General features: G+C 49.6%; 1 protein-coding gene across 1 annotated transcript in view; it reads right to left on the bottom strand.

Moving 5' to 3' along the window:
• fbxl17 (F-box and leucine-rich repeat protein 17) overlaps nucleotides 1–12,926 on the bottom strand; it is a 172,059-nt gene that overhangs the window by 44,895 nt on the left and 114,238 nt on the right. The window contains exon 8 of the mRNA XM_026999750.2: nucleotides 7,849–7,925. Within this exon, the coding sequence (XP_026855551.2) occupies nucleotides 7,849–7,925 (77 nt within the window). The remainder of the gene's footprint in view (nucleotides 1–7,848; nucleotides 7,926–12,926) is intronic.

Below are 12,926 nucleotides of genomic sequence, written 5' to 3'. Positions count from 1 at the left end.
GTTTCCGTGATGAACCAAAACGTGCAGTAATGTTTATAATGCACAGAGATGCATAGTAAGCTACCCAACCTAAACTCACCTGATCTGACCCGTAGGAGCTCTGTTAATTAGAGCTAAAGGTTAAACGTGTGCTAACACCTACTGGCATTAGAACGAACAGACTCGGCTGGCCCGTGCTGTGCAAGTCAAAGACGTGCACTCCTGTGATTTATGAGCAGCGCAACTTCTCCGGCGAGTCCCGTCCGCTGTCGGAGAGCCGAGAAAAGTTGACGCCTGTCTGGAACGGCCCCGCTTGCCCCTGCGGCTCCCGAGAAGTATAACGGGGCTCACTGTAACTTCTTAGCTCAGACATAAAGACGGACAGGTGCCAGCAGCCCCGGCGGTGCAAAGCCCCCGAGCGTGGCTGGTCCCGGAAGCTCAGACGATGGCTTTTGGTCGCGGGCCGCTGGGAGGCGGTCGGAATGAATTATGGAACTTTGCTGCTGAAGTTTTCGATGACTCTCAAATCATTTCTGTGCATGAAAACCTTTGGAGATGTATGAAGGAGCATCGCTCTGACAGACACGCAGGAAGGAACTAAACAAAAGCAACTAAAAAAATGTCTGTGAGAATAATATACTGATATATTTTTAGATGGCCAAGTGGCCAGTCTGATGCAAAAGCTTGCAAGTCATTAGTAATGCACGCAGACTTAAGAGACATACTGATAGTCACTGAAGTGCACACACCCACACACTCCCTGCCCACACAAAGCTGTTACCCTCAGTGGCAAGAGCCTTAAATTTATGCATCCCCAAACAAAGCAGCCCTTTGTTGTCTGCTAACTGTGCCGTCTGATTAGGCACCATGCCTTTTAAACGATTTTCTCTGGCCAAACATGTAAAACAGGTGACTTTCTCAATTTCCACAAATGCTGCATCAATCATTCTTTGTGGAGATTAATCAATAAGCACAACAAACAGGGATCAGAGCCAGACGTGCTTGCATAAGCAGCTTTGCTCCTGCCTAACCGAAACTGTGACTCTTTCCACAGCCTGACAGTTCCTGCAAACGGCCACCTAATGAACGCACATGAAGACATCGGCGTCGCATCCGACTGTAAACGGAGGCTTTCATGCTTGGGGAAAAAAAAATCGCAGAGGAGCCCCTCGTGTACAGAACAGGGCGGGGGGACACAACGCGGCCTGGCCCCGTCCCACGGCCTCCTGCGGGCATCGTGGTGTAGCGCGGAGCGGAGTTCACCAAAGGAACAGGAGCATGGGTGGATGTCCGCCGTCATCTGAATCCCCTCGTGTGCTGGTTTACTTTGGCTAGCAGCAGCAAAGTCGCTGTGGCGACGGCTCCGGGGCTTGTGCTCTGGGAAAAAAAAAAAAAAAGCCTGTAGCTGTGGCCCGGCGTGTCGGAGACAGACAGGAAAGGGAAGTGAGGCGCAATCCATCACCGTCTCGCACGTTTAGCGTGGACACCTTAGGCTTTGGGGGCGGAGCTACGCAGGCATCAAAAAATGAACAAGGAGGGGAGAATGGAAAAGAAAAAAAAAAAAGAAAAGAAGGAATGAGAAGGCAGGATAGAGAGAAGGAGAGAGAGAGAGAGAGAGAGAGAGAGAGACAAACAGAGAAAGACAGAACGGGGGAGAGCAAGCCCCACTTCTTTCACTGAGAGTTAAAGCAGCGAGCTGCTCTTATCAGACTCTACTAAGAGGGCCAGATTACACGTCCAACCCGCAAAGCCTTTTCTCCCTCGGCACTCGGCCCACAGATGGGACGCACACGCCGCCCCCCCGCTCCCCACGCGCACACAAACAGCAATTCCATCTTCCATTTACACACTTACTCATTCTCCCCGTCGCTCTGGTTTCACACTCACATTGCAGTCAGATAAGAAACAGAAAGCAGGGAAAAGTGAGCAGGGGTGGGGGGCTATGCTGACCAGTATCAAAATGACCCAGCCAACAATAAAGCCAGCTGTGTAGGACTGAGTGTAAATGATATTCTAAATCTAATCAGTTTGGCAGCACCGGGGCATGAAAAATGCCAAATATGATGTCAGTGTTACTGTGCTACTATGTCCCCTTTCTAGCAAAGAACACGCACTGCCTGCCAGTGCCCTTAACTGTCCGTTAATAGGGCAAAAAAAAGTGTCCTGGTATGGCACCAGGACACAGTATGTAACGCGCCAATGTACACACTGAGCCAACACCTAACGAAGCAGCAACTGTTTGCTCACACATGTCTGTTCTGAGCACAAATATTTCTATAATTCCACAGCAGTGATCTAGAGAATGGTGAGCGGGTTATTGGAGACAGGTGACTCTCTCTTTCCATCTCACTGACAGACAGACACACACCTTATTACTAACACCGAGAGCAGAAATGTTTATTCCCCATCGCCAAGCCTGTTAATGCCAGTGTAAGAGGATTAGCATCTAATACACATCTTTTTGCCTTTTTGGGTGTGAAATATCCTGTTTCAATTCCTAATAGTCACCTTCACAATTCTAAATCTCTTTGTGTCAGTCTGAGTGTGTGTGCGTGTGTCTGTGTGTGTATGTGTGTGTGTGCGCATGTGTGTGTGTGTGTGTGCGTGCACGCGTGTGTGGGTGCGTGTGTGTGTCTGTGTGCGTGCGTGCGCGCGTGTGTGCGTGTGTGTGTCTGTGCGTGTGTGTGTCTGTGCGTGTGTGTGTGCGTGTCTGTGTCTGTGCGTGTCTGTGTGTGTGTGCGTGTGTGTCTGTGCGTGTGTGTGTCTGCGTGCGTGCGTGTGTCTGTGCGTGTGTATCTGTGCGTGTGTGTCTGTGCGTGTGTGTGCACGTGTCTGCGTGCGTGCGTGTGTGTATGTGAACCCCAGTGCTTTGCAATGACAGAGGCTCAACCTATAAATATGTAGCTTCAGTGTTATGTCTTATTAAGAGGACGACGAGTACCAGCATGTCGCTCAATAGCTCAGGTAGCAGACAATTAATGATATTAAAACCTGGTGTTAACTACATTTGCAGAAGAGATTGTGAGCCAGAGAGGCATCTGACTTGAACAACCTAAAGGTATGCTTGCAATTTTAGCCATATAAAGCCAAGTTATTCTACTAATTTTATCAGCCATCAACTTAGGCATGATTTATATTACAAAACATATCACATTTCAAATGTCATGTGTATGTGTGATACAATTGCCCACATTCCACAGCCTAGTGCATGTATGGCTGACAGTGATATTTTGTACACACAATAACTTACAAATCTATTACATGTACTTAGGTGTCGCCGGTGTGAATGCATTACTGTTATGCTTTACCAGTCACTGGATTAACCTTTAAATTCAGGGAGGGGTTTAAAGCAGAGAGACAGAGAGAGAGAGAGAGAGAGAGAGAGAGAGAGAGAGAGAGAGAGAGAGAGAGCGAGAGAGAGAGAGGGAGAAAATGAAGAAAAATGTCATTGTGAATAGCAGCGCTGACTCACTCAGTTCCTATTAATCAGTGACTCAATGCCACAAAGAGATGGTGCACTTGGACACAGCGATGGGATTTGCTCTTATTGTACCACCGAGAAATGAGGATCAATGGTGCACATTAAGGCCGCTACCTGAGGCGGGCTAATCAGCAGAGGAGTTTTGCGAGGATCTGGCAACGCCACTCTTGCGTAACCCTCTTTATTCACCTCCGAGTTCAACTCGACACTCAAGCCAAAAACGCCCCCAAAGGCCAACATGGCATCATTCAATTCAATTAGCGCGGCCTCCGGGTGATTCCGCCGGTAATTTCAAAAGGAAGCAGGACTCGGCGCGGCATGGCCAAGGCGGAATCTTTATGCGGCGTGCGGGACAGGAAAACAAAGTGTCCAAACACATCAAACTAGACAAACATATCTGCGGACGGATTTTAAAGACACCAGCTGTTCGAGCCATTGGATCCCTCAGCCACGGTTCAGCAGTATACATGCACGCGTGCATGTTGATGAGAAAACCGATTTGTCGGGAAATTTGTGGGTGTCAATAAACGCCCGGTGCCAGGCTCCGTAATCGCCAGCCTCAGCTACGGCAGCCGCACTCCATTACGCAGAAAATGTCACCTCATTGTTAGCGATGGAACAAATGGCTTTTTGCTGTCCATTAGTGAGGTGAGTGGTCTCCGTCAAGACCGGGCTCTGTAATCTTCTGTTGGCGCACTTCCCTGGTTCCTTTGTTTTCTTTTTAGGCCGTTCTTTTCTTTTTCGACCCCCCCACCCCCCCCCGGTCACAAAGTGAACAACGGCAATTTTCTGATGCGCTTGAGTACAGTAAATCAAAGTCTTACAGAGTCTCTTAGCATTGTTATAACAAATGTGCCTTTGCCGTAACGTGCGTTTTCTCTCTCTCTCTCTCTCTCTCTGTCTCTCTCTCTCTCTCTCTGTCTCGCTCGTGAGGCAGGTGAGGGGCACAGCAGGCTGGCCCCCCCCACCTTTTTTTTTGCCAAACAAAGGGCTGAAGCAGTGCCACAGATCGGAGAAGTCATCACGCAAACGGATCCGCCGCAGAATGTGGAGCAACGCACTGTGGAAATTGGTTGCTTAACCTGCGCGGCTGTGCCCCTGTGCGTGAGGCGTGCTTTGGGGGTGTCGAGAGCCCCGCGCCGCGCCACGCCCGCCTGGAATGAATACAGAACAATCGGATACACAATATGAATCTGCTTTATGCCCCACGATGCACACGGCACCGATGTGACATGGCTCACCAAAGCATGTAGGAATGGCAAACATGGAGAAAAAAAAAAAAGTAAAATGAGGTAATGTGGGAGAGATCTTCTGAGCTAGCTATATATGAGATTCACGAGGCAAAAGACTAGGGTACCAGCCTTCCCAGTCTGCTGCAGCAATCCGTCATAACGCTGGTGAGCTCGGAGATACAGCCATCCATGTGTGATCTGCATACCGATCACGTCCGCATCAATGACTAAATTAAATATCCAACCAACCGGCCTGACAGGGGGGTTCGCCAGGGGGTGGGCGTGATGTGGGGGGGGGAGAATCCTCATGGGCCCAGCGAGTGTGACCTCGGTGCCGCCAGAACTCTTCCTAAAGTTCTTCTACTCGCTACACGCTTCAGCTCGGACACCGGCGCTTCCCGAACGGTTCCCGTTAAGGACCATTGCGCGTGACGGGCTGATGGAAAACAGCTCAGACTCCGAAGTCACTCGAGACTCATGAATACTTGTTGGGATATCTACCGGAGGGCCCTTGAAAGAAGACCAGCGGCTCCGGTAAGCTCCAAGGGCTTGGACACCCAAGACGCCTGGCCCTGGCTGTGTCTGGCCACAGCTTGTAAATCAAACTCCAACCAGAGCATTATGACCAAGGCTCTGGAAGAGGAGTCACGAACCGTTTCTGCTGTAACCTATAAATGCGGAAAGGCCGGTCACAGCCTCTTCTCAATGCAATTAAACACTGGCCGGCTATGAAGGAGGACTTAATGGAAGCAGGCTTTTGGCTTCGGGTTGGTTGGGAGTACACGTGTTGCTGTTGGACGCTTTGTCGAGTAAGTGCTCGTCGGTCTGCCCACTTTGCCGTCTATGTGTGGTGGGCTATTTAGGTGCTAAGTTGCACATAATGGCAGAAATTGTGCATTACCAAAGTGCTTTCTAGGAAAGGTAATTAAAAGCAAACATTCAGAGAAAGAGCAACAGGAGGAAAAAAACCCCACAAACAAACAGGACAAACCCCCCCCCCCCCCAAAAAAAACAAAACAAAACACAGAGACCACTTCAAAAATCCATTTATAAATATGAATCCGTGTTGAACAGAAAAGAAAAGAAAAATATCCAGAAGCAACGGGCAGATGCAAAATCTCATTTCTGTTACCCGGTTTATGAAAAGCAGTCCAGGAAATCGACCAATCATTCAATTAGGAGCACAGGCTAGAAGAGCAGGCATGTCTGCTGTATCGTCTGACCACGGTCAGTGCCGGACACACATTAGCACGGGGAGCCCCTGAGTTCACCCTAGAAGCGCAGATCGAGTGTCCGCAATTAATCTTGTTTAAGTGGTCAAAAAGACGAATCAACAAGATATTTAGTGTGCATTCCAGGGTGTCATTAGTGTACTGTTTTGATCTCGCGGCCATTCATCACAGCGCGGGCTTTGCAGCTCAGAGGAGTCTCAGATGCAGGGGTCGATGCTCGACTGAGGTGATTACAGTCAGAATTAGTTCTTCTGAGATAAAACAAATGGCCGGGAGGTCCTGGAGTGAGCTCATGCATTAGTGCGGTGCTTATATATAATTACCTTAAGTGGGCTGAAAATACATTAGTTTGAGTATCGGAGCTTCCTCAAGGGAGCACTTTGAGCCCACGTTTCTGGCGAATAATTTCAGCAATTTCTGCACAGACTGGGCCCACCTTCCGTTACTATGGCCACTCCGAGCTTGGCTTGAAATGGAATCTTCCTGAAGGCGCCAAGCCGACCTCACGCTGATGAGAGCCGAGATCCTCTCTTAGCTTTGCCCACGCTAGCGGTGACATTCGCTGAGCTCGCGCAGGCGTCCTTGAAAGGGACAGGCCGGAACACGTGGAGCGAAGTCACCTGTAGAGTGTCCTTCAGGACAATGAGCTGGAAGCTTCCGGAACACGTGCGCTCATTTTCCCAAGCTCGCGCCGATAGCGCTCTGCGCTAGCATCGCCCGTGCTGAAAGTGACACCTGGAGGTGGGCCGCGAAAGAGACGAGCTTCAGAAACGTGGCGTAAAGTCACCTTCAGGCACCGTCTGAGTGCTGGGCTGGTTACGGCCAAGACCTCGGGAGCTCAGGAAGGAAGGTTCCCAGGTGCTGGGTGCCTGTGTTTATCGCTGGAGAGATGGCAGCCCATGCCAAGGTACCCAAGGCCCGGATCTGCTCTGCCACCCTGCGGCTGGCGCCAAGCGCGCTCTGGTGTGCTCCTGCATAAGAGGCAGGTGTCTCCCTCCCCAACTCATACCACGTACATGTCTGCATATGTTCAGTTGGCTTGCAGCTGACGCAGCTGCTTGTTCCGCTGGCCGAGCGTGTGCAAAACGAGTGGGAAGGCCAAACACAGTGGCTGGCAGCAGGAGGGGGTGTGGTCAGCTGTCATTACACACGTGGGCGCCAAAACATGCAAATGCCCTCATTTACCTGTGAAGTGAGTGAAGTTTACTGCAGTCAAAGTAAACCTGAAACGCGCAGTAAACCAACAGCGTTTGCCGGGTCTCCGCTGTTGCCAAAAATCCCGGCAGTGTAGTCGGGTTGCGTTTGTCCTCGACGCCCTCGGCATTAATGGGCACCGCACGCACGGCCTCGCCGAAGCAGGCGGGAAAGAGAGCTTCTCCTTGAGAGCCTCTGCGTTTATGTGCCAATAAAAGCCAAACGGGTCTCCATTACCTCAGGCAGAGAACAGTAACAGACCCCCCCACCCCAAGCCCCGCCCCCGCCCACAATCCCCTGCCTTCACCCAGCGCATTCCAATGCATGTCCGACATGAAGGATGTCCCGGCTGAGCCACCGTAGTACACTTGGTGACGGACGCTCACTCACATCCAAATGACAATCTGTCACTGAACGTCTGTGCGGCACAACGATTGTCTGCTCACGGCAGTAAGTCACAGTGAGTCGGCCTGAGCGCCATGCGCTCAGACAATTACCCAGACCAGGCTTTCGCTCTGACTGATAACCAAACGGCCATGCAGCATTTGTCATCTGAAATGGCTTTTCGTGGAACAAAGTATTTCTACAAGAAAATACGAGCCGAGGCACGCTGCTGAAGTGACGGTGGAATCACGCGGCTTGGGATGTGTCGGAGTTCTCTCGGCATCTGCCAAAGGCAACGTTAAGTGTCTGTGTTTAGGGCAAATGGACAACCAAGTGCCAGCCTTACCATAATCCGTGATCTTACAGGACACCAAGTATAGCTCTTTTAAACTTCTTCCCTCCTTGGCAATGATCTCCACGCACCTGTATTAAAAAAAGAAAAAAAGTCACGTAAGGTATCCAGATTTTTTAGCAAGTCGGGAATAAGGTCTTTAAAGGTCTCCAGAGTTATGCTTTTATTTCAGTTGGTTCACACACAGGCAGACAGCAGTGAGGAGAAACGTCTGCTGCCCCTGCACTGCTGGCTGTTAAAGGAAGTGCTCATAATTCTACAGCCTAATTGGATCACACGTTGCTGGGCCGTTGACAGCATGCACCGCCCTGCTGATTAAAGGCGACACCCAGACAGGCTTTCCTTCTCTGCCTATTCAATGTTTCAGTATGTTGAGAAAGTGGCTTCTGTAAAGAATTAAAAATGTACCTGACTAATTTAAAAATGTTATTGCTAAGCCAACCCTGCCAATGCCTGTGCCTTGTACCTTTTTGTCTAAACACACTGACCCAATTGTTTTCCATTCAGACTTGAACAAGGCACATCCACTGTGCAGTACCGCCATAGTTCACTTAGCTTAACAAGTCTTAAAATACGCCATCTAATCAGGCTGATAAGCAGAGCACAGATCTGTCTCTGTGAGCACTGACGACGATGTGGCCAATTAAGATTCGCTTACCAAATGACAAGATGCTGGCCAAGCTTTCAAAACTTTCAAAATGTTCTGTGCCATTGAACTAAATTGCTCATTAAAAGAATTACATTGCATTAAAAGGAACATGTTTCGCTTTTGGATGTTCGTCTTGAGTAGATATAAATGCTGCCAGCTCCAGTTCACTGGTCTGAAGTGCCCTATTTCAGTAGGGGACAATCGAATTTAGGCCTCATGCTTTGCGACAGGACAGCCAGCTTGGTGCTCCAGCCTTCTCCCATAGCTCACTTTCCACCTCAAATTATATTTTGAAATGCTGTGAGCGGTAAAAAAAAAAATACTCAAAACTGACTCATATTTGACCTTCGTTTCCACCCACAGCAGAACGTCCATCAAGTCTTTGTGTCTCCATCACGCCAAGAAACACGGTGCTTTTAGCTCGCGGATCTAATGTACGGAAGCCATTTTGGGGAGCTAATCGCGTTTCCGCATCCCTGAAGGAGCACTTTGGCCCGGCACATGTGCAGATCCTCCGGCGCCGGTCGGCTCTCCCCGTCCCGTTGTCTGAAACTCATCCTGCGACGGCCCCGTGTCTTTTCGTCCCGTCGAGCTATCGGGGGTTCCGGCGCTCACGATGGCCGAGGGACTGCAAACGAGCGCATCGATCCCGGGAAAAAGTGCGACACGGGAGAGAGCGTGCAGCACCCGCGGCCCTCTGAGAGCTCGTTACAAGGCACCCTGCGCTCGGGGGCCGGGCCAAAGCTAATTAGGGCCGACATCAACCAGGAGCGGCAGCGCTTTTATGGCCAGTGAGGACACGTCCAGGAGGACGTTAGTGGAGAGAGGCATCGCCGGGACGCACTAAAGGGGCCGCCACGATCCAGACGAGGCTCTGTGACTTAAGAGACTGCATCGTTAGAGGAAGCGTGTGGATCTGAGAGGGTGTTATTGATGCTGTGGTTTACACAGGGACGATAATTGTGTCTTATAAACGAAAACGTTACTCGCGCTAACTGCTGGTCTCCGGCATTGGCTGTGGGACTCTTTCGCCCCCTACACTGGTGCTGCCCAGCCATGACTCGAGGCCTTGATATCCAATAAAGGGACATTAAAGTAGTTTCCATGACAACAAGGACAGTCTGCTGTCAAGCAATTAGGCCACATGTCAGAGTGGAGCAGAGGAAACAGAACAAGTGCAGGGGAAAGGAAAATCTAATCGCTAACTTGGTCATTCTGAAGGCAATCAATGCAAAACACACACACACACACACACACGCACACAGGCACAAAGGTGCCAGTCAGACGACGAGCATGTGGTCTGATAAATCCTGTCATTCTGACAGCACATATAACTTTGTCCAAATCAAATGGCCTAGAAAGGCCATAATGAGAATAAAGACACAAGCCAGGATAACTGCTTTGTGTACCGATGTTCATGTTTTCGGCTATTAATACACGTAGGCCTTGCAATAATTGTTAATGATGGGAGACAAATATGTAATAACTTTCGCAATGATAGTTTGAGTCAGTTTTAGTTTCATTCTTTAAAAGAAAAAAAAAACGAGCAAATTCCTAATTAAAAACAAGTTTAATGTAACTTTGGATTCAAATAAGTCTCGAGCAAAGTCTCAGTTAAACAAAACTTCAGGTCAAAAGTTAACAGAACGTTAGTTTGTCAATTTTTACAATTCCCTATAAAAAGAGGGATGATATGATGGTCAAGAAAGACAAGAAAAAAAAACAGCTTTATAAGAGATATTGAACGTGTGTGTGTGCGTCTGTGAGTGTGTGCATGTGTGTCTGTGTGTGAGTGTGTCTGTGAGCGTGTGCGTGCGTGAATGTGTGTGTGTGCGCGTGTGAGAGTGTGTGTGTGTGTGTGTGTGTGAGTGTGTGTGTGTGAGTGTGCGAGTGTGTGTGTGAGTGTGCGAGTGTGTGTGTGCGTGTGCGTGTGCGAGTGTGTGTGTGTGTGCGAGTGTGTGTGTGTGCGTGCGTGCATGAGTGTGTGTGTGTGTGCGTGCGTGAGTGTGTGTGCGTGCGCGAGAGTGTGTGTGCGTGCGTGTGTGAGTGTGTGTTTGTGTGCGTGAGTGTGTGTGTGTGTGCGTGTGTGTGCTCGTGTGTGAGTGTGTGTGCGTGCGCGTGTGTGAGTGTGTGTTTGTGCGTGTGTGCGTGTGTGTGTGTGCGTGTGTGTGCGTGCGTATGTGTGCGTGTGTGTGTGCGCGTGTGTGAGTGCGTGCGTGTGTGTGTGTGTTTGTGTGCGTGTGTGAGTGTGTGTGCGTGCGTGTGCGCGCGCGTGTGTGTGTGTGTGCGCATGTGTGAGTGTGTGTGTGTGTGCGCGTGTGAGTGTGTGTGAGCGTGTGTGTGCGTGTTTGTGTGTGTGTGCGCGTGTGAGTGTGTGTGTGCGTGTGTGTGTGCGCGCGTGTGAGTGTGTGTGTGTGTGCGCGTGTGTGAGCGCGAGTGTGTGTGCGCGTGTGTGAGCGCGAGTGTGTGTTTGTGTGTGTGTGCGTGCGTGTGCGTGTGTGCGCGTGAGTGTGTGTGTGCGTGTGTGTGTGTGCGAGTGTGTGTGTGCGAGTGTGTGCGAGTGTGTGTGTGCGCGTGTGTGTGCGAGTGTGTGTGTGCGCGTGTGTGTGTGTGTGCGTGTGTGTGTGCGCGAGTGTGTGTTTGTGTGTGTGTGCGCGCGTGTGTGAGTGTGTGTGTGTGTGTGAGTGTGTGTGCGCGTGTGTGTGTGAGTGTGTGTTTGTGTGTGTGTGCGTGTGTGAGTGTGTGTGTGTGTGTGTGCGTGTGTGTGTGTGTGTGCGTGTTTTGTGTAAGAAAGAGGAGGGAGAGAGTGACCGCATCTTTTCAGAGGTCAGTGTCAGCGCAGCATCACACGACTACAGGGAAAACAATAATAAACCCATCAGCTGCGTGGACAGACCAGGCCCTCCCCCACGTCCCCGATGTCCAGTGCACCCCTGCCCGGGTGAAAAGGCCTCCGTCTCTGTCTCGGCCCTGCAGCGTCTCACCAAAACCTCAGAGAAGCTCAGCGGTGGAGAAATGGCAGCAAATGAGACTCTGCAGTCAACAGCAGCACCAGAAATCCCAAAAAACACTGTTGCTATACATATTTAAAACAATACACCAATGTCTGCGTGGACTGATAAGATCACTTTTATTATTAACAAACTTGTTGCAGGCTTCTTTCCGTCTGTCTCATATCAGCCGTTCTCCAACAACTGACACCGGATACCAGCCATCAGGCTCCACAGACAATGAGACCCCACAGGAGAAGAACTGGCTCAGTGTTCCAGGCTGGACCCGGGTCAGTCATGCTAAGGAGTGTGTTGGTTGAGTGGTACCTGCATTACCCAGTCGACTTCAGCACTTAACACTCAGGATGGAAAAGGTTTTCCAAGAGAAAGTCTTCTGTTCAAACCTCGAAGACATCACTAGCAGACACACTCCAACAACGCGCTTGCAACATATTAATGAGGAAATGCAATAAAATGCACAGGTTGTATCAATGGAGTCATGAAAATTTCATATTTCATCAGTTCAAGTAAAGTCAGGATTGGAATTTTGCGCAACCAGTGAGTGATTCAAAAACAATGAGTTTTTCAGAGACCCCGATGCACCTAACTACCGCAAATGTCTGAAGACATACTGACACAGTGCAGTAAATTATATAGCACAGAGACATATCTCACAAAAACACAGCAAAACACACTGGCAGAACACAGAATATAATGAACCACTCAGCCTTGAAGAGACTCAGGGTGTTGTAAGATGTGCAAATCATTTTAAATGTACTTTCAACACATCCACCTCCCACTCACATATACACTTTATTACATTTACCATATTCCTCATTGTGAAGGTACAGACTGCTGCCTAACTGTTGCTATGCACAGTTTGCTTGCCTTCCTCCACCCCTTTCGTGACTGGTCAGGTTCTGTCTGGCGGGTCGGCGCTGACTGGGTATTATCTGGATGGCAGACCAATCCTGAACGCCGCAGCGAGTGAGAAGTCAGGGGCATGGCGGCGGGTGTTGCACTGCGAGGAGCATGCGAGGCAGCCGACGTGCCGCGGGTTTCACTCGCGGGTCGAGAGTGCTCGTGTAACCGCGGCGACCCTGCGGTCAGAACGCGATTGCTGAGGAAGTCCTGGAAGATGGCGGTCACCAACACTGGGCTATAACATATGTACTATAGTCTTTAAAAAAATAAAAAATAAAAAATAAAAAAAATATATATATATTTTTTTTTTAAGTAAATAAATACAAAAAATTAATTGAATGCAAAATTACAGCCAGCCAGCTGGCACAAAGTTCTCTAAAGGCAACACAGGAGAACAAGGCTGGAATGAAGGCAGTTTAGGTGCACACAAAACCTCAAGGCCACGTGTCCTCTATTCGGGTTTTTTTTTTTTTCCGACTAAAGAAATAAGATGTAAGAAATGCTGGCTT

This window comes from Electrophorus electricus, chromosome 23 (assembly GCF_013358815.1).
Source record: "Electrophorus electricus isolate fEleEle1 chromosome 23, fEleEle1.pri, whole genome shotgun sequence".
NCBI lineage: Eukaryota > Metazoa > Chordata > Actinopteri > Gymnotiformes > Gymnotidae > Electrophorus > Electrophorus electricus.
This window is presented reverse-complemented; position numbering and strand designations above follow the sequence as displayed.